At 49.5% G+C, this 24,825-nt stretch overlaps 1 protein-coding gene across 3 annotated transcripts; it reads right to left on the reverse strand.

Moving 5' to 3' along the window:
- Positions 1-2,279: 2,279 nt before the first annotated feature.
- APEX2 (apurinic/apyrimidinic endodeoxyribonuclease 2) lies at positions 2,280-24,154 on the reverse strand. 3 transcript variants are annotated; one of them, XM_040405758.1, is made up of 7 exons: positions 24,078-24,154; positions 21,238-21,353; positions 18,500-18,583; positions 17,444-17,624; positions 15,986-16,132; positions 15,833-15,902; positions 2,280-3,694 (listed from the first exon to the last, which is right to left on the reverse strand). In XM_040405758.1, the coding sequence occupies exons 2-7, from the start codon at positions 21,350-21,352 to the stop codon at positions 2,732-2,734; spliced, it is 1,560 nt and encodes a 519-aa protein (XP_040261692.1). In that variant the 5' UTR covers position 21,353; positions 24,078-24,154; the 3' UTR covers positions 2,280-2,731. The 3 variants fall into 3 exon arrangements, with proteins under 3 accessions (XP_040261692.1, XP_040261689.1, XP_040261691.1); XM_040405755.1 differs by having other exon boundaries at positions 24,024-24,150; XM_040405757.1 differs by having other exon boundaries at positions 24,028-24,147.
- Between the last annotated feature and the right edge of the window lie 671 nt (positions 24,155-24,825).

Genomic DNA, 24,825 nt, shown 5'->3' on the forward strand with positions numbered 1-24,825 from the left:
AGAACTATTACGTGCAATGAATAGGCCTTTTAAGATGAAATATTACAATATACAGCAATAAAAATATTGTTTGCTTAGGTAGGTTACATTTTCCTCTCTGGTAGCGCCCCCTGCAGTTTCTCCTTTGGCCAAAATTCCTGTCCACCTTCTCCTGCCTTCAGTAGGTGGATGGACATGCTCAGTAGCTTCCTCCTCTCAGTGCTGGTGTAGAATCTCATTGTTTTGTCCCTTCTAAAGTCATAGAACTATATGGCGCGCTCTCTCTCTCTCTGGACCAGGGATCAGCAACCTCCGGCACTCCTGAAACTACAACTCCCAGAATCCTCTATTCACTTCTTTGGGAGTAACAAAAACAGCCAAGTAAGTCTGCATGCTGGGAGTTGTAGTTTCACAGCACTTGGAGTGCCGAAGGTCGCTGACCCCTGCTCTAGACAGTGGAGAAGGAAATTGAGAGGGGCATTGCATACCCCAGTGCTCTTTATTCGGGGGGGCTCTGTGCAAGGGGAGAAGGGGTTAACAAAAGCTGACTGCAATGCACTGCTGGGAGATGCAGGCGCTCGCTGTCCCATGTGATGAGCTACTGCCCATCATAGCTGAAGATGGGGGGAGTAAAAAAAAAAAAAAAGGTGAAAATTACACTGGAAAGCAGCATTTTTTTTTTTGCATTGGTATCCTTAAAGGGAACCTGTCACTGGGATTTTGTGTATAGAGCTGAGGACATGGGTTGCTAGATGGCCGCTAGCACATCCGCAATATCCAGTCCCCATAGCTCTGTGTGCTTTTATTGTGTAAAAAAACCTGATTGGATACATATGCAAATTAACCTCAGTGAGTCACGTACAGGACTCATCTCAGGGACAGGACTCATCTCAGGGACAGGACTCATCTCAGGGACAGGACTCATCTCAGGGACAGGACTCATCTCAGGGACAGGACTCATCTCAGGGACAGGACTCATCTCAGGGACAGGACTCATCTCAGGGACAGGACTCATCTCAGGGACAGGACTCATCTCAGGTTAATTTGCATATGTATCCAATCGGGTTTTTTACACAATAAAAGCACACAGAGCTATGGGGACTGGATACTGCGGATGTGCTAGCCGCCATCTAGCAACCCATGTCCTCAGCTCTATACACAAAATCCCGGTCACAGGTTCCCTTTAAAATAATGGGGTGCATTACTGCACATATTTTTTTCCATTTTGCAGCATGTACTAAAGAGAAATCCAATAGCAGCAAACCACAACATATTCTGAATATTTTATTATTGGAACGAGTACAAACAGTTTTCAGTTTCCATATATAATAAAAATATATATTTTTAAAATGATTTAAAGGGGTTATCTGAGATTTGTATACTGATGACCACTCCTCAGGAGAGGACGTCAGTATCTGATCAGTGGAGGTCAGATACCCGGGACCCCCGCCGATCAGCTGTTTGAGAAGGCGCCGTACATTGTATAGCCGATATAGCGGCTATACTTGGTATCGTGCTCAGCATCATTGAAGTGAATGTGAACGCGGCTGCCTTCTCAAACAGCTGACTGACAGGGGTCCTGGGTGTCAGACCCCCAAACAAGCAGATACTGATGACCTATTCTGAGGATAGGTCAATACTATCAAAATCTCAGAAAACCCCTTTAAACTAAGTGCTTGGGACTTAAAAGTCCTACTAAAAAGTTGGGTGATGGGGGGCGGGGGGGGATTCCACTCAAGGCAGACGTTGAAACCAGTGGAGACTAAGACCAATTTCAGAACCTCCGGAGCCTGTCGATGGCAGTCAGAGATAATCTTTGGAAATATGAATTTAGGATGTGGTTTCAGATGGACTTTGGTCTACTGCATCTCCTTCAGTCTGAAATGCTAGATGGGCTTAATGCCACGGATATCAGAGGATGAAGGTTTCTTAAAGGGCATCTGTCAGCAGTTTTGTACCTATGACACTGGCTGACCCGTTACATGTGCGCTTGGCAGCTGAAGACATCTGTGTTGGTCCCATGTTCATATGTGCCCACATCGCTGAGAAAAATGATGTTTTATTATATGCAAATGAACCTCTAGGAGCAACGGGGGCGTTGTCATTACACCTAGAGGCTCAGCTCTCTCTGCAACTGCCTCGTCCTCTGCACTTTGATTGACAGGGATCAAGTTTTCTCTGCCTGACCCTGTCAATCAAAGTGCAGCAGTTGCAGAGAGAGCTGAGTCTCTAGGTGTAATGGTAACGCCCCCGTTGCTCCTAGAGGCTCATTTGCATACATTAAAACATCATTTTTCTCAGCAATGCGGGAACATATGAACATGGGACCAACACAGATGCCTCCAGCTGCCAAGCGCACATGTAACAGGTCAGCCAGTGTCATAGGTACAAAACTGCTGACAGATGCCATTTAACTTCCCCTCTAAGGACAATAGGAAGATTGACTCCCAAACATTATCAGATTCCGTTCATGAAAATGTTGGTTGTGACCACTGGGCCTATATGAAGACTGTACGTGATAGGTTTCACTTAGCACCATATTATAAATTAGAGAGATTGTACCGGATTAGAAAAACATGGCTGCTTTCTAACGAAAATTGCCCCACACCTGTCCAGAGGCTGTGTCTCCATGCACTCTATGGCGCTGAGATACAAGACGCACCGTTTCCAGAAGAAAGCAGCCATGTTTTTCTACTCCTGTACAACCCATTTAATAAACTAAAGGCAGTAGTATCTGTTGTAAACGCAGCAATCATCCATCTGCTCCAGATTTTTTGTTAACCCACAGAAAAAAGTTGCACCGCGCCTGCGGGTTGGAAGAGTGGCCCACAGGCCGAGCACAGACATAGAACTGACGGCCGCAGTTAGGACCGGGCTTTTTTACCGTACGCAGGACACAGGGCTCTCCGTGACCCTTACAGTTGGGTGGAGGAGGTGGTCCTTTCAGAAGGGTCTTCCAGAAGGCAGTTGGCTGTTGGTTTCCATTTTGACTTCCAGAGGTTGGAGGCAGAGAACAGCCTTGTTGTGTCGTTAACGTCACATTCTTCGTCTCAGACTCAGAGATTACAGACTTCTTCTCACCATTGCTCAAGGCCGTTGACTTAGGGACGACGGGTTTGAAGAAGCCGAGAAGGCTGCCCTGCCCACTTTTGGGAACTGGTTTACCTTTCTTACCATTACTTCCGCCAACCTTCTCATTTGTCCTCTTACGGGCAGCACTTGGTTCAGAGCTTTCACTTGAGGACTGAGAACTGAACTGCTCCTTGGTGTCTCCAGTTGAAACTTCAAGGTCTTTGTTCTTTCTAACCAGAAACTGAGAAAGCTTCTGCTGCCGACCGGCAAACTCTGGGAGGTACTTGGTGCATAGGGACGGGCATTTGACAGCGGCCAGTGGGAAACATTTCATAAACACTTTAACTGGGCAATGGTCAGATCCTTCAACCTCTGGCAGAATAATGGAGTCCAAAAACTCTGCTTCTACCAGCTTTCGGTTGGCCAGAATATAGTCTATGCGGGTGCCATAGTTGGTCTGCCGCGCGCCAGAAGCAGAACACCAGCACGTAAAGGCATTCTTCTGGGTGGGATGAAAGTAACGGAAGCTGTCCAGAAACAGACCCCCAACATTTGGTTGATTGGCATCTTCTGTTTTAGACGTGGTAGGGTCAGCAAGGAACTGGTTCAACCACTGTCGTCCTGGGTTCTCCTCAAAAACTTCCTAAAATGTAGATGTGAAAACAAATGCAAAAAGAATGAAATGAATATAAAAGCTAAAACCAACATATAAAAACGTAAAATAACTTATGAAAACATTATAAATCCACATTTTGATTATAAATCCACGATTTGATACATATGCAAATTAACCTGAGATGTGTCCTGTACGTGAGATGAGTCAGGGACAGGACTCATCTCAGGTTCATTTGCATATGTATCAAATCGGTTTTTTTACACAATAAAAGCACACAGAGCTATGGGGACTGGGTATTGCGGATGTGCTAGCGGCTCTATACACAAAATCCCGGTGACAGGTTCCCTTTAATGCTGCAATTCAATATATACCGCTAGTGGATAGCTGGACCAATCTTACAATAGGGCAGAGACTAGCAATCAGAGGCTTAAAGGGTTTGTCCGGGCTTTTAATATTGATGACCTATTCTCAGGACAGTTCATCAGTATCAGCTCGGTGGGGGTCCGACAACCGACACCCCTGCGGATCAGCTGTATGAGGAGACAGGGCGCGCAGTGCGCATGTGCCGTCTTCCTTCCGGTTTGCTGCTTTGCCATAGACAGCAGCGGTGAGCAGAAAGGCGGGAGACGGCACGTGCGCCTGCGCGCACCGTCTCCTCATACAGCTGATCGGCGGGGGTGCTGGTTGTTGGAGGATAGGTCATCAATAATAAAAGCTCTAACAACCCCTTTACAAGGAGTATTCCGGTTGTTGCAAGTTATCTCCTATCCACGGGATAGGGGATAACTATTAGATACGTGGGTGTCCTACCGATGGTACCCCCCCCCCCCCCCCCCCGATCACTAGAACGTGGCCCTCGTACCCCCTGTAGCCCCCCTGAAATAAATGTAGTGGTCGGTCGCACATGTGACACTCCATTCATTTCTATGGGACTTCCAGAGACAGCCGAGTACAGCGCTCCCCTATATTCGGAATTCCCATAGAAATTAATGGAGCGGCTGCATGGCTGTGCAACCGGCCACTCCATTTCAGGGGGGCTTCAGAGTGTACGGGCCCGTGTTCTTGTGATCAATGGGGATCACAGTGGTAGGAACCCCCACTGACCTATTAGCTGTGGATAGGGGATAACTTTAAAGGGGTTTTCTGGGACTAAAAACATTGACGTCTGGGGGGGGGCGTGGCCAACTGCCGACATGGCCGGACGTGTCCGAGAGCAGCTTCGGCTCCCGCCATTGATCCTGACTAATTCTGCAGCTTGTAACCCAGCCTTTTCACCCAGAACCGGTGCCCAGAAGCCCTAGGAAGCCGAGCATCCCGATTATGGGTCCTAGCAAGGCGCAACAGGCGGCTGACCGCCTTAAAGAGTTCGCTCGCCAGGAGACACAACATGGCGCCGCCGCTACTTCTTCTCGTGCGCCACAGACCAGTCCGCGCAACTCTCGCCGACGGAGACTGAGGGGGAACCTGATCTTACCCTGCAATCTTCCCACAGTCAGCTAATGGCAGCTATCATGGGGTGCCAGTCGTCCCTTACAGGCAAGATAGAGGAGGTCAGAGCAGACCTTGGCCTCCTGCGTCATGATGTCCATGTCATGGTCTTACCTGCTTGCTGCTCTCCTTCGTTTGACATGTGCTGGCGGCCATCTTGGGTCCTGGGTTTCTTGTAGCCTTCCACCCTGCGGCTCCTCCTTCCCCTGGGAGGAGCTGGATGCCTAGCTCATAAATATAGGAGGTCTGTGGCTTCAGTTCCTTGCTTGGTCCTCTTGTGTTCACATGCTTCTAAGACTGCTGCTGCTTCTGGTTCCTGATCCTGGCTTCGTCTGACTACCCTGCTGGTTCCTGATCCTGGCTTCGTCTGACTACCCTGCTGGTTCCTGATCCTGGCTTCGTCTGACTACCCTTCTGGTTCCTGACCTCTGGCTTCGCAAAGACTCTGCTCGGTTTCACCATCCGTTTGGACTTTTGCTTTACAGCTTTATTTTCAATAAAGCCTTCTTATTTTCATTTATCTCTTGTTGTACGTCTGGTTCATGGTTCCGTGACATTAGGACCAAGCCATGAATTCTGACGGTACAGGGCCATCCTCGCTACCCACGCTGGTTGCCAGACTTGATCAGCAGGATCACCTGTTGGGTCGGTTCGCTGTGGCGTTGCAAACCCTGCTTGAACGCACGGCTCATTTCGCTCCCGTTGCCGATGGGTCGGTTGTCGCTCCTGGGCTCGCTCCTACTGCCGCTCCGGTTGTTGCGCCAGAGTCTACCCCGACACCTGTTGTTGCGCCTGCGGTGTTTCGGGGTATGACCGGTTCTGCCCCTCTTCCACAGCGCTTTGGGGGAGAGCCAACTCAGTGCCGAGGTTTCCTTAACCAGGTGGGCATTTATTTCGAGTTGCTGCCACATGCCTTTCCTACTGAGAGATCAAGGGTGGGCTTCTTGATCTCGCTGCTCTCGGACAAGGCCTTGGCCTGGGCCAGCCCTTTATGGGAGAACAACAATCCGGTGGTTGCCGAGTTTTCCGGTTTTGTTGCTTCTCTTCGGAAGGTATTCGATGTGCCGGCTCGTGCTGCCTCTGCTGCGAAGCTCCTTATGTCCATCAGACAGGGTTCACGATCCGTAGCTGAATACGCCATTGAGTTTCGTACCCTGGCAGCAGAGGTGGGCTGGAATAATGAGGCTCTGGTCGCTGCTTTCTCTCATGGTCTCTCGGATGCCTTGAAGGATGAGGTTGCAGCTAAGGACCTACCAGTTGAGCTCGAGTCTCTTATTTCTTTCCTGATTTTGATTGACACCAGACTCAGGGAGAGACCTTCCTTTAAGGAGAACCTGCGGAGGTCTTCTAACAGATTGGTGCCTACGTTTGCTGTCCCACCCGTGCCTCCCTCTCCTCCCACGCCTCCTGGGGATGACTTGTCTGGGGGTGAACCCATGCAGCTGGGGTTTGCTCGCCTGTCCGAGGGGGAGAGGGCACTCCGGAGACGCGAGGGCCGATGCATGTACTGTGGTCTCGGTGGGCATTTTCGGTTGGCATGTCCGAACCGTCCGGGAAACGCTTGTACCCTGAGATCCTGTCGGGGGCAGATCTTGGGTGGAGTCTCCTCGTCCCCGGTTTCCCGTGTTGACAAACCACTGATCACTGTTGTCCTCTCCTGGGTCGGGGGCTCGGTGACGACCCAGGCGTTGGTGGACTCTGGTGCTGGTGGTTTGTTCATTGATAGTGTGTTCGCTGCCGCCAATTCCATTCCTCTGCAGGCTCGAGGTTCCCCACTGGCTCTTGAGGCGATAGACGGCAGACCCCTTCTGCCGCCACACGTGACTCATGAGACCCTTCCAGTGGGGATAGCCATTGGTGCCGTTCACAGAGAGTCGGTCTGCCTCCAGGTTATTTCGTCTCCACACTACTCGGTGGTCTTGGGGTACCCCTGGCTCCAGAAGCATAATCCGACTTTCGATTGGAGATCGGTCGAGATCCTCTCGTGGTCACCGCAGTGTGGGGCTAGTTGCATCCATGGGTCTGTCAAGTTGCTGTGTACTTCCTCGGACTCTCTGTTGCCTCCTGAATACGAGGAGTACCGGGATGTATTCGATAAGGTGCGCGCGGTTGCCCTACCTCCGCACCGCCCATACGATTGTGCCATAGAGTTACAATCTGGTGCCGTTCCTCCTCGTGGCAAAGTCTATCCACTGTCGGTAGCGGAGAATGAGGCCATGGAGGAGTACGTGAGGGAGGCGCTTTCACGCGGACACATTCGCAAATCTTCGTCCCCGGCAGGGGCTGGATTTTTCTTTGTGAAAAAGAAGGGCGGTGAGTTGAGGCCTTGCATCGATTACAGGGCTCTCAATCGCATCACGATCAAGAACGCTTACCCGATACCCTTGATTTCCGAGCTGTTCGATCGCCTTAAAGGGGCCACGGTCTTTACCGAACTCGACCTGAGGGCGGCATATAACCTGGTAAGGATCAAGGCGGGCGATGAGTGGAAGACCGCGTTTAACACCAGGACCGGTCATTACGAATCCTTGGTTATGCCCTTTGGGTTGTGCAATGCGCCCGCAGTCTTTCAGGAATTCATCAACGATGTTTTCCGTGACCTGTTGCAGCAGTGTGTGGTAGTCTATTTGGATGACATCTTGGTATATTCTGAATCCATGGAGGCCCACATTCTGGATGTCAGACGAGTGTTGCAACGGTTACGAGAGAACAAGCTGTTCGGTAAGCTTGAGAAATGCGAATTTCACCGATCCCAGGTAACCTTCTTAGGTTACATCATTTCCGCTGAGGGGTTCTCCATGGATCCTGAGAAGGTTTCGGCTGTCTTACAGTGGCCCCAGCCCAGTGGTCTTCGTTCCCTGCAGCGCTTTTTGGGCTTCGCCAATTATTATCGGAAGTTCATCAGGGACTTTTCCATGCTGGCCAAGCCTCTCACGGATCTGACCAGGAAGGGCAGCAATTCCCAGGTCTGGCCGCTCGAGGCCATCCGAGCTTTTGAGGCCCTAAAGTCCGCCTTTGTGTCGGCTCCGATTCTGTCGCATCCCAACCCTGGGTTGCCCTTTGTCCTCGAGGTGGACGCGTCTGAGACGGGAGTAGGCGCCCTTCTGTCTCAGCGTAGAACACCAGAGGGTCCTCTGCTTCCTTGTGGGTTTTACTCCCGGAAACTGTCTTCCGCGGAGTGCAACTATCAGATTGGTGACAGGGAGTTATTGGCCATCGTGCAGGCCCTTAAAGAATGGAGGCACTTGCTCGAGGGTTCGGTGGTTCCGGTTCTCATCCTGACGGACCACAAGAATCTGACCTACCTTTCTGAGGCCAAGAGATTGACACCACGTCAGGCCAGATGGGCTCTGTTCTTGTCACGTTTTAATTACGTGGTCTCCTACCTACCCGGTTCCAAGAACATCAGGGCGGATGCCTTATCACGGCAGTACTCCGAGCTGTCCAGGGAGGAGTCGATTCCGACTTCGGTCATACCTCCGAATCAGATCCTGGCCGCCATTCGCACCAGCCTGACCTCTCCCCTGGGTGAGCAGATTTTGGCGGCTCAATCTGGTGCTCCCTCTGGGAGACCCAACGGCAGATGTTTTGTGCCTGAGGAGTTGCGCACTCGGTTGTTGCGAACCTACCATAACTCCAAGACCGCGGGGCATCCTGGAAAGAATCAGCTGTCCTGGGCTGTTTCACGTCTGTTCTGGTGGCCTTCCCTACGTTCCGACATCGCCGCATATGTAGCGGCATGCTCCGTTTGTGCCCAGAGTAAGTCCCCTCGGCACCTTCCGTTGGGCCTTCTGCAACCCATAGCCACCGGGGAGCGCCCATGGTCACACCTGGGGATGGATTTCATTGTGGACCTCCCTGCATCCCGAGGCCATACGGTCATTCTCATGATTGTGGATCGGTTTTCCAAAATGTGCCACTGTGTTCCTCTCAAGAAGTTACCCTCTGCACAAGAGTTGGCCACGATTTTTGCCAGGGAGGTCTTCCGGTTGCACGGTTTGCCTAAGGAGATTGTGTCGGATCGGGGGAGTCAGTTTGTGTCCAGGTTCTGGCGCGCCTTTTGCTCCCAGTTGGGGATTCATCTCTCCTTCTCCTCGGCCTACCACCCTCAGTCCAATGGGGCCGCAGAACGATCCAATCAGGCCTTGGAGCAATTCCTTCGTTGCTATGTCTCCGATCACCAAGACAATTGGGTTGACCTCCTGCCTTGGGCTGAGTTTGCCAGGAACACGGCGGTGAACTCTTCCTCTGGGACGTCTCCCTTCATGGCCAATTATGGGTTCCAACCTGCCGTGTTACCGGAGGTATTCTCTCCCCAGGATATTCCGGCTGTGGAGGATCACCTTTCCGTGCTACGTGCTTCTTGGGTACAGATCCAGAAGTCCCTTGAGGTCTCTGCGCAGCGCCAGAGATTCCAGGCTGATCGCAGACGAGCGCCTGCTCCTTCCTACCAGGTCGGAGACCGTGTATGGTTGTCCACCCGCAACCTCAACCTTCGAGTGCCCACTCCCAAGCTGGCGCCTCGCTTTGTTGGTCCCTTCCGAGTGCTTCGCAGGGTAAACCCGGTAGCCTATGCCCTTGCGCTTCCTCCTGGCATGCGGATCTCCAACGTGTTTCATGTCTCCCTGTTGAAGCCACTGGTGTGTAATCGTTTCACTTCCTCAGTTCCTCGGCCTCGTCCGGTCCAAGTGGGCAATCGTGAGGAATATGAGGTGAGCAATATCCTGGACTCACGCCTGGTCCGCGGTCGGTTGCAGTTTTTGGTCCATTGGCGTGGTTATGGTCCAGAGGAGCGTTCCTGGGTTCCCTCCGCAGATGTCCATGCTCCTGCCTTGCTCCGAGCCTTCCACGCACGCTTCCCTCAGAAACCGTTTTGTGCTCCGCGGAGGAGGGGCCCTTGAGGGGGAGGTACTGTCATGGTCTTACCTGCTTGCTGCTCTCCTTCGTTTGACATGTGCTGGCGGCCATCTTGGGTCCTGGGTTTCTTGTAGCCTTCCACCCTGCGGCTCCTCCTTCCCCTGGGAGGAGCTGGATGCCTAGCTCATAAATATAGGAGGTCTGTGGCTTCAGTTCCTTGCTTGGTCCTCTTGTGTTCACATGCTTCTAAGACTGCTGCTGCTTCTGGTTCCTGATCCTGGCTTCGTCTGACTACCCTGCTGGTTCCTGATCCTGGCTTCGTCTGACTACCCTGCTGGTTCCTGATCCTGGCTTCGTCTGACTACCCTTCTGGTTCCTGACCTCTGGCTTCGCAAAGACTCTGCTCGGTTTCACCATCCGTTTGGACTTTTGCTTTACAGCTTTATTTTCAATAAAGCCTTCTTATTTTCATTTATCTCTTGTTGTACGTCTGGTTCATGGTTCCGTGACAGTCCAGCAGCTGAGAGAGCGGGTCCGGCATACTCAAGAGCGGGTATCTGAGCTGGAGGACTTAACCAGGCCCCTAACGGCTAGAGTATCTGCTGTTGAAGGCGCGGTTGAATTGTGGCGCCAGAAATGCGATGACCTCGAAAACCGTGCGAAGAGAAATAATATACGCATACTTGGCATGCCTGAGAGGGCGGAGGGATCTGACCCCTCTACATTTTTGGAAGGGTGGTTCAAATCTACGTTCCCTGATGCGACTTTCTCCATGTCCTTTGCAGTAGAGAGAGCCCATCGTGTCCCAGCCTGGATGCCCCCGCCTGGGGCCCCCCCTAGACCGCTCTTCGCCCGCATGCTTGACCATCGAGACCGCAACCTCATATTGTCCAAGGCAAAATTGAAGCAAACCATCACCTTGGGATCAGCAAACATCTCCCTGTACCTAGATTTCTCTGCGGAATTGCAGAAGAGACGGGCTACATTTACCTCCATCAAGAAGCGCCTGCGAGATCTCAACTTGCAATACTCAATGGCCTACCCCGCCCGCCTAAGAGTTCTGGATGGAGGGAAATCGCATTTCTTCAACAACCCCAGGGAAGCCGAGGATTGGCTCTCCGTGAGACCCCGGAATTCGCCCCAGAGATGAGGTGACACTTATTTAAGCAGGGCTCTAAGTTGCTGTTTGAGTCTGGACATACCTTCCCTTTTTTCTCTACTATGGGTTATTTGTTTTATTGGGACCACATGCGGCTGATAATCATCTGGACCAGCGGGTGTGAAAGGCCCGCGAAGTCTGCTAGGTCATTCTGTAGCCGACTTATGTTACAAGCAATCATACTTGTTTGGGGAGTCCGTTCTCTCAACTGCACTAGTTTGTTCCACCTCTACACTGTGCAGGTCCCCCACCTCTACACTGTGCACGTCCCCCACCTCTACACTGTGCACGTCCCCCACCTCTACACTGTGCACGTCCCCCACCTCTACACTGTGCACGTCCCCCACCTCTACACTGTGCACGTCCCCCACCTCTACACTGTGCACGTCCCCCACCTCTACACTGTGCACGTCCCCCACCTCTACACTGTGCACGTCCCCCACCTCTATGGCCTTTGATAATGCCTGTTCAATTTTTGTTCTCTACCCAGTTTGTTAGGTTCTCTGCTTCACTGTGTTTCTGTGACTTGGTGTACCATTTATTGCTGTGGTATACATCACTGTGTTAACCTTATACTCTGTGACTATGGGTTTCCTGGATCCATCCTTCCATTCATTATACTCCAACACTCATGACTAATGTAACAGTTATATGTCTTGGAATGTGCGCGGACTGGGAGGACCCAGGAAGCGCATGGCAATATTTGCGCATGTCTGCAGGTATAACCCGCATAATTTATGCCTCCGGGAAACCCATCTTACAGCTGAAACAGGTGGCCAAGGGGACGTCTCTTCATACAGGGTGCCCGGCTGCAGCCATCTCCGTCTGGTGCCCAGCGCTGCCTTCCCAGTTGAAATCGCCGCTTCCTCACCTCAGCGCCGCCTCCGCAATCGTCCGGTCCCTCTGCCAGATCCCGCGCGTGCACACTAGGCATAACCTGAGGGACCGGACGATTGCGGAGGCGGGGCTCAGGTGAGGAAGGCGACGATTTCTACTGGGAAGGCGGCGCTGGGCACCAGACGGAGATGGCTGCAGCCGGGCACACTGTATGAGGCGACGTCCCCTTGGACACCTTAGGTAGGTGAATGACAGGTTATAAAAACCTGTTTTATGTGCTAATAGAGCCACAGGCACATTTAATAAGGACAATTTCGGATTCATGCTATTTTGACGGACCTGGCCATATGTTTAGGTTATAGGCCTAAAATGTCATGACAGAATCCCTTTAAACGCTTATTTCGGAGCTGGGGTGGCTGGACGTATGGAGGGAGAGAAATCCTACCAGTAGGGAGTTTTCTTGCTTCATGCTCTCGAGAGGGGCATTGTCCCATATTGACTACTTGCTAAGTGATGCGCAAGCTTATTCAATGATCACCGATGTAAAGTATGGGCCTCAGGGACCGTCTGATCACGCGCCTGTTGTGGGAACGCTAGCTTCGACTGACGGGGTGTCGCGTTGTCACAGACTCCGCATTCACCCGTTCTGGCTCTCTCCCTGATGACCATAAATGACCGCATACCGGATCAGTTGCGAATGTTTTTGGACCTGAACAAAAACGGGGATAGTGATACCCTCATCTTGTGGGATAACCTGAAAGCTTTCTTGAGAGGCTGCATTAAATCCTCTATTGCATATATCAAGAAGGCTGCGAGGCTTAAAGAGGAGGCGTTGGGTACACGTTGCAGGTCAGCCGAGCACAAATAGGTTTCAGATCTCACGGAGGAGAACAGATTAGATTGGATGCTAAAGGGTAGACAATACATGCTATGTTGACAGGAAAAGAGTGACCGTATTGGCTCAGGTCGTGCGGCGCAATACTATGGCCCCTCCTGTGCTTCGCATACGGCTATGGTTGAGGATCCCAGTGGGATTTTGAATAGATTTGAAGAATTCTACAGCAAATTGTACACCTCGAAGTCCCAGTATACCCCATCTGAGCTTGAAACATATCTTGGGGAGGTATCTCACCCTCAATTATCCCCTCTGGATAAGGGGCTTCTTGATGAGGAGATTGCAGCAATCAAAAGGTCTAAATCTGGGGAAGTCCGCTGGCCCCGATGGCATTCCTCTCGAAGTATATTCTAAGTATGCGGATGTCCTGGGACCTCAGCTGCTCGAGATGTATGTTGCTTCCCTAGAGAGAAGTCATCTCCCCGACCCATTATATGAAGCCTCTATTGTGATACTTTTGAAGCCTGATAAGAACCCATTAGAATGCGGATCTTATCGTCCAATTTCCCTTTTGAACCTCGATTATAAAATATTAACCAAGATTCTTGCAAATAGATTGAACAAAGTAATCACCTCCATAGTGCACGAGGACCAATCCGGCTTCATATCGGGTCGCTCTACCTCCAGCAACATCAGGAGGACCCAGATAATTGCACAGGTTGGCCGCCGCAGCTGGCAATCAATGGGCCTTGGCTGCGTTAGAGACACGGCCAAGGCATTTGATTCTATCAAATAGCCCTTTCTGCTGCAGGTCCTAGAAAGCTTTGGCTTCGGTCCAACCTTTGTTAATTGGATCCAGGTGCTATATCGTCAGCCCACAGCTAATATCTTAATTAACGGCTCACCTGTCCATTGAATCGCGGAACCCGGCAGGGGTGCCCTTTGTCCCCACTATTATTCGCAGTGGCCATAGAACATCTAGCCATCAGGGTATGTCAGGATGCCATCTACAGGTGGATATCCGCGGGGGGCAGGGGGGACAGATTGGCGTTATACGTGGATGATCTCATATTGTATATGGATGAGGTGGAGACATCCCTGCCGAGGGCAATTGAGCTCATTGATCTCTTTGGCCATTTCTCGGGCCTATGCATTAATTGGTCCAAGTCGGCCCTCATGATCCCCGAGTTGGCCTCCTATATATCACATACTGATGGTGGTGGACCGTTTTAAGTACCTGGGCCTCATTATCACTAAAAACCCCCGCTATGTCTCATCAGCTTAATATTGTCCCCATAGAGTCCTATGCTGCAGACAAGTTCAAGGCCTGGGCCACCCTGCCTTTATTCATAATGGGTAGATTGAATCTCATCAAAATGGTGTTCCTGCCCAAAGCACTATATTTGTTGGAACACGCCTGCGCCCCAGTTCCGAGATTTTGCTTTTTTGATCGCCTACATTCTATTATCACAACTTTTGTGTGGGGTAAAGAAAGGAGGAAACTGGCTTTGACCACTTTACAGAGGGGTTGGCAGCTTTGCCCGAACGGTTTTTATACTTCTTGGCCGGTCAGCTGAGATTTCTGACCACTTGGGTCTCACAGTCGTCTCTGACACCATTTGCGGCTTTTCACCCTGTGGCCAGTTTTGGAAAACCTTCAGGCCATTACTGGCCGAGTACTACCTGCGCACAGGCTGGCTCATCAGGTTTGGAAGGCTGCAAAACTCCAACAATACCACCACCTCCCCGATGCTGTTACACGGTGGGACAATCCCATGTTCCAACACTTAATGCACTGTGAAGGAAGATCTGTATGGGAAAATTATGGTGTTCTCACCCTGAGGGATTTATATGAAAATGGTATACTGTTTTCTTTTACTCGGCTTCAGGAGAAGGCAGGAGTCATACGCTCTCTTTTCTATAGATACTTGCAGTTGCGACACGTCTTAACTGTGCAATTCCACAACAACACACGGGCCATTTCTAAGTATCTGTTGATAGGCGTAGTCAAAACCCAGGGGCCGAGGGGTATGATATCAGCCCTATATACTCACCTTCTTGACCTTAAAATACGATCCAAACCTTTGTCGGTGGAAACCAGGTGGAAGGAGCGGATATCACAGCTCACTGATGAAGAATGGTCCGTCTAGTGTTTCACCCTCACCCTTAATAACAGGCCGATTCAGCTTTTTTATACTCCACAGGAGTTATTTAACTCCAACCAGGTTGTACAAGATGGGCAGGATAGATCACACGAGATGCCACAGATGCGCTCGAGTTAATGTGGATTTTTGGCCTCTTCTGTGGGATTGTCATTATAGACAGTCCTTCTGGAAAGGGGTTGTGGACACTCTGTCCTCTACGATAGCTGATGTTGTACCCTGTTGTCTTCTGGGTGTAGTGGAGAACGATAACCGTGCACTATACGTATGCACCTTCCTGAGAGAAACCTTCTTCTTGGCCAAAAATGCGCTTCGATGGATGGCGGACAGGCCTCCGACCTTAGGTCAGTGGAAGGCACTGGTCAACCAAATATTACCCTTTGAAAAAATAATGTATAGCCATAGGAAATGCCCTCAATGTTGTGATGATGATTGCAATGATGGTTTCTGAAAAGACCGGTACATTAGGATGTGACACAGTATTTTGTCTTATGTGATTATGCTAGTCCTGATTGCTGCTATTATTTGGGTATTACACAGGCCTGTATACTCATGTACTGTGATGTTATACTATGTGATCATGCACCAATCTTTGTTTGTTATATTTCAATAAAACGAGTAAAAAAAAACAAAAAAAAAAAACATTGACGTCTGGTTGGTGGTGAACTGAATGACTACCATTAGACTGAAGGGGGCGCCGCTCTGCATTCATACAGCCGCTCGTCTCCATGATGCTGCCGCCCAGCGCCATTTAAGCGAATGCGGCTGAATTGCAGTACCGGGCACAGCAGTAAATAGGTTCTCTTCACAGATGCTCCGTAACTTACCAGATCTGTCGGATCACAGTGGTCAAGGGGTTTATGAGACGTATTCACGTCACCCAGTATAATCACATGGCTGAAACAAATAACGAATCCAGTCACGAATTAATAATTTCCATGCAAATCACACATGCACTGGCCTCTGGCCTTTCCACTTACCCTCCATTTCTCAAAATGGTTTCTGCACGGATCTGAAGCAAGCGGTAGAAGCGCAGTTTGTAGGTCTTGCGTTCAGGCTTCTCGGGGTCTGCTCTTGGGCAGTAAACATTGATCACAGTCAGAGTGTCCTCCTTACCGTCTGCTGTGCTGGAAGACAGAATTTATAACATTATTATTCACATTGTGGAAAGCTAGAAACGTATCCCCTATGAACAATGGGGGGCTGATTGCTGGGATCCCCCAGTGATTATGAGAACGGGGGGGGGGGGGGGGGGGTTCTGCATCCCCATATGATTAGATCGGCAGGTTGTATACGTCTACTGCTGCTGAATTCATACTATATGGGGCTACAGGACATAGCTAGCAGACAACTGAGCTACCTTTGGCCTTCCCATAGAGAATCATAGTGTTACTATTAACACTCACCCCATCCCACCATTTTCACCAGTGGTAACCTTAAAGGTTGGCTACCTTTTAATGGGATTCCAGCAACCCCCCCCCCATGGGCAGGTAAGCAAAGGGAAATATGCTTACCTGCCCATGGGTCCCGACTACTTTTCTCCCTGGTCTCGGCTGCCTCTTTTGGGTCACCACTGTCAACATCCACTTTGACGCCGCCTGCAGCTGTGACCGGACCCTTTTGCACCTTATGACCAATTGACATAATGCAAGAGGAGCAGGTCACAGCTGCAGTAGCATCAAAGTGGATGTTGACTACGAGGGGCCCCCCAAATAGGGCAGCCGAGGCCGGAAAACCAAGGAGCTGGGACCCAGCAGCGGGGAAGAGGCAAGTATGGTTTCCCTTTGCAGGTCTCCCCAGGAAAGAGAGTGGGAGAGGGAGGTTTGCCCCCCCCCCCCCCCCTTCCCCAAAAAGGTGGCCAACCCCTTTAAAAGGAACCTGAGGGAAGCATGACGTAGTGACAGACAGTGATTTCAGCGGTGTGTCATTTATGAGCTAAAACCAAGTGGATGACAAAAACCATCAACATAGTCATTGTGGCCGAGCCTGGAAAAAGAGTCACAGCGGCTTGAGAAGAGTCCTGGTTATTCATGAGCTCCCGATCTCCCAGCCCACCTACTGACGAGGGAGAACACGAAGGAGAAGATTGCCAATCAGCAGGTGGGAGAGTTCATGGAGGAGCTCATAAATAACCATGACTCTTCTGAGACAGCCAGGACTCTTTTCCAGGCCCAGACGGCGATGATTACGATGCTCATTCTCGGGAACCACTTACTTTTAGCTCCTGAATGACACACGGCTGGAATCAGAACGTCTGTCACTACTTTATGCTGCCCTCAGTGAAGGCAGCATAAAGGGGACGATAGGTTCCCTTTAACAAATACAGTACTTATGGCTGCAGCTGCCTTTATCTGTTAATATGGAATCACGTGTCTGGATTACTAGATTACCAGTGTTTGCCGATGTCATACAGTCAGGTGAAGGAATCCACAACTTACAGAATCGTGTGCTGCGTGATCACGGCTCTCCCCTCTTGGTCTAGGGACAGTAGCTCCTCTTCATAGAACTCCTCCGTATTACCATAGCAGCCAATAGACCCTTTGTGACCGTTCAGTTGTCCTGAGAGACCCTCCTCTGCCGCCAATGGGGTTGTGGTGTTTTTACAGAACGTAGCAACTCCTGTAAGACAGAGAATGATCCGCTGGGTGATTTACAATCCATTCAGCTAGTCTTTATAAGCTACATATGTTTAAAGGGCATCTGTCAGCAGTTTTGTACCTATGACACTGGCTGACCTGTTTCATGTGCGCTTGACAGCTGAAGACATCTATTTTGGTCCCATGTTCATATGTGCCCGCATTGCTGAGAAAAATGATGTTTTAATATATGCAAATGAGCCTCTAGGAGCAATGGGGGCGTTGCTGTTACACCTAGAGGCTCTGCTCTCTCTGCAACTGCTGCTCCCTCTGCACTTTGATTGACAGGGCCAGGCAGTGTAAATGTCATCGCACCTGCAGCCCTCCAGCTACTAATGATCTAATGCAGGGATGCCCAACCTGCGGCCCTCCAGCTGCTGAAAAACTACAACTCCCAGCAAGCCTACAGCTATCACCCTACAACAGCTGGAGGGCTGCAGGTGATTTACTCCTATAATTAAAAGTCCATTAACTATCACGAAGCGTGGGAGTAACGGCCCAATATGAGATCTTTTGCATTGATGTCTTCCGCCCAGACACAATGGGTCCCATCTGAAGCTGGTATGGATGTACTATTCGTTTCCATTATTGATATAGCACCAACATATTCTGCAGCGCTGTTCAGTCACTGCCCCAGTGGGGCTCACAATCTAGGGTCCGGGGTTCATCTTATAGCCAATTAAAATATTAGTTGGAATCGAATTAGGACCCCACTGAGCCACACGGTCCATTCACTGACCCCCAGTATGCACCATGTCGTGTGTAACAACACTGGACCGTGCAGCCGCCCCTAGATCACCATGTAGCAGACGTGAATAGGGGGGAATCTGAAAGGGTTAAAAAGGAATTACTACTTACCAGAGTATCCACTTCTCACACGGCAGAAACTGAAGTAGGAATTGTACCCCTCAACTATAGCGACGGGCTCCTCCAGCAAGTCTCCTACGGACAGATGACGAGAACCTATCAGTTTCTGATCTCAGGCCGCAAGTGAGAAAGCGGATAAAGAGCAGAAGACACATGGGGGGGGGGGGGGGGGGGGGGGGGGGTTGGGGGGAGGGTCATTTGTTAAGACCGGCGGATCTGCCAAAGTTATGTAGAGGCCTAGAGGTCTAAGCCTAAAACAGGTGTAGAAAATGATAAATGAGATGGGCCTGCATCAGGAAGCTTGACTGTGTGGCCGCTTAGACGTAGGCAAAGCAGAAAAGAGGGTCGAGAAGAAGGAATGTGTTACACAGTGTGGCCGCATGAGCCGTGGCCGGCTCCTAGTACCGAATCAGGACCACATTGTTTAGTTGGTGGTGATTGTTAATGGCTGTGCGTCCATTTTTTTAATATCTAAAAGTAAATTTACACTTTGAAAAAAAAAATATGTTTTTTTACATCACCATATTCTGACCCCCATAACTTTTTTATAGTTATATCTACTGAGCCGTGTGGGGCTCTTTTTTTTTGCGGGACGATGTGTAGTTTTTATTAATACCATTTTGGAGGGTGTGTGACTTCTGATCACATTTTATTACATTTTTTTGAGTAAGAGAAGCAATGAACAAAAATGGCAAATTGGCCATTTTACCCTTTTTTTCTGTTACACCAATGTCACGCTTCGGTGTGGGAGGGAAACACCACACTGAGCATAGGAGGGAGAAACAGCAAATCAGGCCTGGGTACTAGGGAAGGAAGATGGACACCTCCTAGTGAAACCCTAACCAAAATCCTGACTGACTACCATTATGAACAAACCCCAAAGGTAAGGCCTCTTTCACACTTGCGTTGTTGGGATCCGGCATGCACTTCCGTTGCCGGAGGTGCCCGCCGGATCCGGAAAAACGCAAGTGTACTGAAAGCATTTGAAGACGGAACCGTCTTCCAAATGCTTTCAGTGTTACTATGGCACCCAGGACGCTATTAAAGTCCTGGTTGCCATAGTAGGAGCGGGGGAGCGGTATACTTACAGTCCGTGCGGCTCCCCGGGCGCTCCAGAATGACGTCAGAGCGCCCCATGCGCATGGATGACGGGATCCATGCGATCACGTGATCCATGCGCTTGGGGCGCCCTGACGTCACTCTGGAGCGCCCCGGGAGCCGCACGGACGGTAAGTATACCGCTCCCCCGCTCCCCGCTCCACTTTACCATGGCTGCCAGGACTTTAGCGTCCCGGCAGCCATGGTAACCATTCAGAAAAAGCTAAATGTCGGCTCCGGCAATGCGCCGAAACGACGTTTAGCTTAAGGCCGGATCCGGATCAATGCCTTCCAATGGGCATTAATTCCGGATCCGGCCTTGCGGCAAGTGTCCCGGATTTTTGGCCGGAGCAAAAAGCGCAGCATGCTGTGGTATTTTCTCCGGCCAACAAACGTTCCGTACCGGAACTGAAGACATCCTGATGCATCCTGAACGGATTTCTCTCCATTCAGAATGCATTAGGATAATCCTGATCAGGATTCTTCCGGCATAGAGCCCCGACGACGGAACTCTATGCCGGAAGACAAGAACGCAAGTGTGAAAGAGCCCTAAGTGAGTTTATACGCAGGAAAACCTAGAGTCCTATCAAGCCCTATAGGACCCTGGTACTAATGGCAGGGACGAGACTACCCGTTCCTCCAAAAGGAAGGACGAACAGGAGTCTCATTCAGGCCTAATACAAACAATAGGGAAATGCAACACACAGAACCCAAACAAAATACAAAAGGGAAAGGAAAGACTTAACTTCAAAGAAGCAATGGAAACACCAGGAACTCAGACGAGATCCAACCACAATCTATCCAAAGGTCCAAACAGAAGTTATAAACCGCACAGCATTGTGGGAAAACATGTCAGATCAAACCACGTGTTGCCGGTGTCACCGATCTTCTGCCACTTGTTGAGGGAACGTCCGTGACAGCCATTGGCCATATTGGAAAAATATTTTTATATTTTAATAATACGGGTCTTGTCGGTTGCGGTGATGCCCATGATGTTTATATTTTTTGTTATTTAGGTATTTATTTTTTTATTATACAGAAAGGGGGGCGATTTAAACTTTTATATATTTTTTAATTTTTTATATATTTAAAAGTTGTTTTTTTTCACTTTTTTGGTAATGATTTTAAAGCTCATACAAAGTCCATTTTTTTTTTTTTTTTTTTTAACAATCATGGATTTTTACAATGCATTTATTACTGACTATTGCTCCTTTCTTATGTTGGCCTGCCACCTGGTGGCCAAAATAAGAATTGCACACTTCAAGCGAGGCTGAGCGCATTGAAAACAATTACCGGCATCTTCATTGGCCAGAGAGGACGCCGGTAACAAGCCCCGAAGCACGAGCTTCCAGGTTTTTTGACCCTTTAGATGCCGTGATCTCACGGCATCTAAAGGCTTTAATTACCGCGATCGGCATTATTGCCGATCGCAGTAATTAGCCGCGGGTCTCGAGCTTTTGAAACAGCAGAGACCTGCCAGTCATGACGCCCGTTGCACGTGCAGGTGGGCACCATACATGTACAAGGGGCTGGCCTATCTCATACACTGATGGCATATCGTTAGGATAGGCCATCAATGCCAGGTAGCAACAGGTCCCCACAGACTCGGCTCCTGTGATTACAACACTTACTGGTGACTTTAGTTTCCTGGAGACAGATGATGTCGGCATCTAAAGAGTCCAAGATCTCTTTGAGTCCTACGCGTGTTGCTCGAATACCATTAATATTCCAGCTCACAATCTTCATCCTGACGACAGAAAAAAAGCAGGTCACCCGTCCAACCATCTGCATACGGGCTGTGTATGTTCACATGGCCAAGCCTATTTGTAATATACAGGGTGTCCTATCCTTATATTACAGATGTTCTGCCCATAAAAGTCAATGGAGCGTTGAAAAAATAAAAATATAAATAATATACACATTACGAGGATATACAGATCCATCTCTGTTCTGTATGGGAGCTGTATTCATGTAGAATCAATGTACATTAACCCCTTAAGGTCGAGGCCTATTTTCATTTTTGCATTTTGGATTGTTCCAATACCCATAACTTTCTTTTTATTTTTCCGTTCACACAGCTATATGACGACTTTCATTTTTTTGCAGGACAAGATGCATATTTTTTTTTTATTGCCAGCATTTAATTTTCCATGTCTCGTACTGGAAAACGTGGGAAAAAATTGTTTGTGTGGCAAAACTGAAAAAAAATAAAATATAATAATCAGAATTGACATCACAGCGTTCACTGTGCGCTAAAAATGACCTGACCTCCTTATTCTGCGGCTCAATACGAATGCGGCGATACCAAACGTGTATAGGGTTTTATTGTTTTACTACTTTTAAAAAAAAATTGAAAAAAATTGCCATATTCTGACAGCCATAACTTTTTAATATTTCCGTCTTCAGAGCTGTATGAGGGCTTGTTTTTTTGCGTAACGAACAGTTTTTTTTGTGGTATGTACGTCTTTGTGATTACGGTTATTGAATTTTTTTGGGGGGGGGGGGGGGGGGGGGGGACAAGATGACAAAAAAAAATTGCAAATCTCATGATTTTACATTTTTTTTCCGTTACGGCGTTCACCGCATAGTAATTTTTTTAAAATATTTTAATAGTTCAGACATTTTCGGACACAGCGATACCTAATATGTTTATTTTTTTATTGTTTAGACATTTTTATATGTAAAAGTTGGAAGGGGGGGGGATTAAAACTTTTAATATACTGGCGTTTTTTTTTATATATATAAGTATTAGGCCCCATAGGATCTTTTGATCCCCTCTCCTATTCACCCTAAGGGCTCATGCACTGCAACATCCGTGCGGCTGCCGCAGACAGATCTAGACCCATTCAACTTGAATGGGTCCGTGATCTGTCCGCACCGCAAAAAAGTAGTGCATGCACTACTTTTTTTGCGGTGCGGAGGCACGTACAGTAAACCCAGTAGTGCTTCCGTTCCGCGTCTCCCGGATCGCGGACCCATTCAAGCTTTGTGACCTTTTAAAGGGAGTGTGTCACCGGAAATCCACCGATAGACCAGGTACAAAGCTTTTCACTTAGCGACCCGATGCAACTAAGGGATTGTTCACACGACCGTTACCGTATTGCAGCCCGCATACCACGGGTCCACAATACACGGGGCACCGTTCCGTGTGCATTCCGCATCACTTGAATGGGTCCGCAAATCCGGAGATGCGGTGCGGAACGGAACCCTATGGAGTGCTTCCTGGGGTTCCGTTCCTCCGCACTGCTAAAAGATAGAACTTGCTTTATCTTTTTGCGGAACGGACGGGTCGCGATCTGCATGCAGCAGCCCCCCCAAGGCCGGTGCCCGTGTATTGCGGACCGCATTTTGCGGTCCACAGCGCGGGCACGGAGGGGCAACGGTCGCGTGAACAAGCCCTAAGGCCTCTTGCACACGACCGTATGGTTTTGCGGTCCGTTTTTTTGTTTCAGTAGCGTTTCCGTTCCGCTTGTGATGCGCTTTTTGCAGATCGCAAACGGAAGCATGCAATAATGTTTCAACAGCAAGTACATAAAAAAATTGGGCTGGGCATAAAATTTTAAATAGATCGTTCAGCAAAAAACGGAACGGATACGCGACATACGGGGATGCATTCCTTTTTTTTGCGGAACCATTGACGGGCAATAATAGAACATGTTCTAGCTTTGAACGGAACAGAAATAAAATGCATACGGAGTAGCTTCCGTTTTTTTTTTTTTTTTGCGGATCCATTGAAATGAATGGTTCCGTATACGGAACGCAAAATAACGGAGCGTAAACGGAGTGCAGGAGGCCTAAGGCTACACTTGCGTTGTTAATTTCGGTATTGAGATCCGGCACAGGTGAGAACACTATGCAGGAACCTGGTCCTGTCAATCAAGGACAGGCCGGCAGAGGAAGCAGGAGGAGCTAGGGTGCACAGACGGCTTGGGCCCGCCCTCAGTGCACTTAACTGGTCATTTGCATATGGATTCAAAATATTTTTTTCTCCAGAATGTAGTAACGGATCGCTAAGTGAAAGGCATCACTACATTCAACTGCGCGTGGACAGTTAGGGATATCCTGTGTAGGGCAGGCATGCTCAACCTGCGGCCCTCCAGCTGTTGCAAAACTACAACTCCCACCATGCCCTGCTGTAGGCGGATAGCTGTAGGCTGTTCGGGCATGCTGGGAGCTGTAGTTTTGCAACAGCTGGAGGGCCGCAGGTTGAGAGTCCAACTACCTGCACCCACAGGGTCACTGGGACATATCAGGCCAGATCTGTGGCGGAAATGGGCACCACACAGGTAGCCATGCAATGACCTTCAACCTGGGGCATTACTACTACTCCCATACTCTGACATCCAGAGAGAGTGGTAGTCTCCAAAACAGCTAGAAGGCCACGTGATGGAGACCAGCACCTCGCTAACACACACACCTACAGCTCTCCCGCCCGTCCCCCGACATGTCTGCACCGGCCATTATCACGGACTCAGCTCATGACTGTAACGTGACGCGGCCTCTTCTATTTCCCGCCTTCTTGTTCCACGGGGCGCACATGCTTCCCCGGGAATACGGCGCATAGATAACGCGTCATCACGGTGGGCGGGGACGCCTGCCAGTGAGAAGGGCGGGGCAAGTGACGTCATGGATTGAAGAGTACATAAGCGGGCGCGATGAGGAACCTGACCTGTGGCTCAGTGAGGAGAGTTTCGGATTCGGAAGGGCTTATCCAGGGAAATGTCTGTAGTAGAAAAGCTGGGTGACAACCTCTGTGAGAGGTGACATTCAATTGAAAATGTGTGTCCTTTGGTTCTGACCACACAGGCCTTAGGTGTATGTTCACACGGATGGTCTTGGATGTGCGTTTCAGAGAGAGTTCGGCGCCTGTTTTTCAAGACCATGTCTGTGCTTGGTGCGGTTACTGCATTACAGCTCCATCAAATGGCACTAAATACACATTAGGTCGGGCAGGGGCACACAGCATTATAAATCATTACACATGACATCAGGCAGGGGCACACAGCATTATAAATATTACAGATTACGTCGGGCAGGGACACAGCATTATTATACACAGCATAACACATGAGGTAGGGCAGGGACACAGCATTAGAAATCATGACACATGAGGTAGGGCAGGGACACACAGCATTAGAAATCATTAAACATTAGGTTGGGCAGGGGCACACAGCATTATAAATCATTACACATGAGATCGGGCAGGGGCACACAGCATT

Source organism: Bufo bufo, chromosome 8 (genome assembly GCF_905171765.1).
Source record: "Bufo bufo chromosome 8, aBufBuf1.1, whole genome shotgun sequence".
NCBI classification, from domain to species: Eukaryota; Metazoa; Chordata; class Amphibia; order Anura; family Bufonidae; genus Bufo; species Bufo bufo.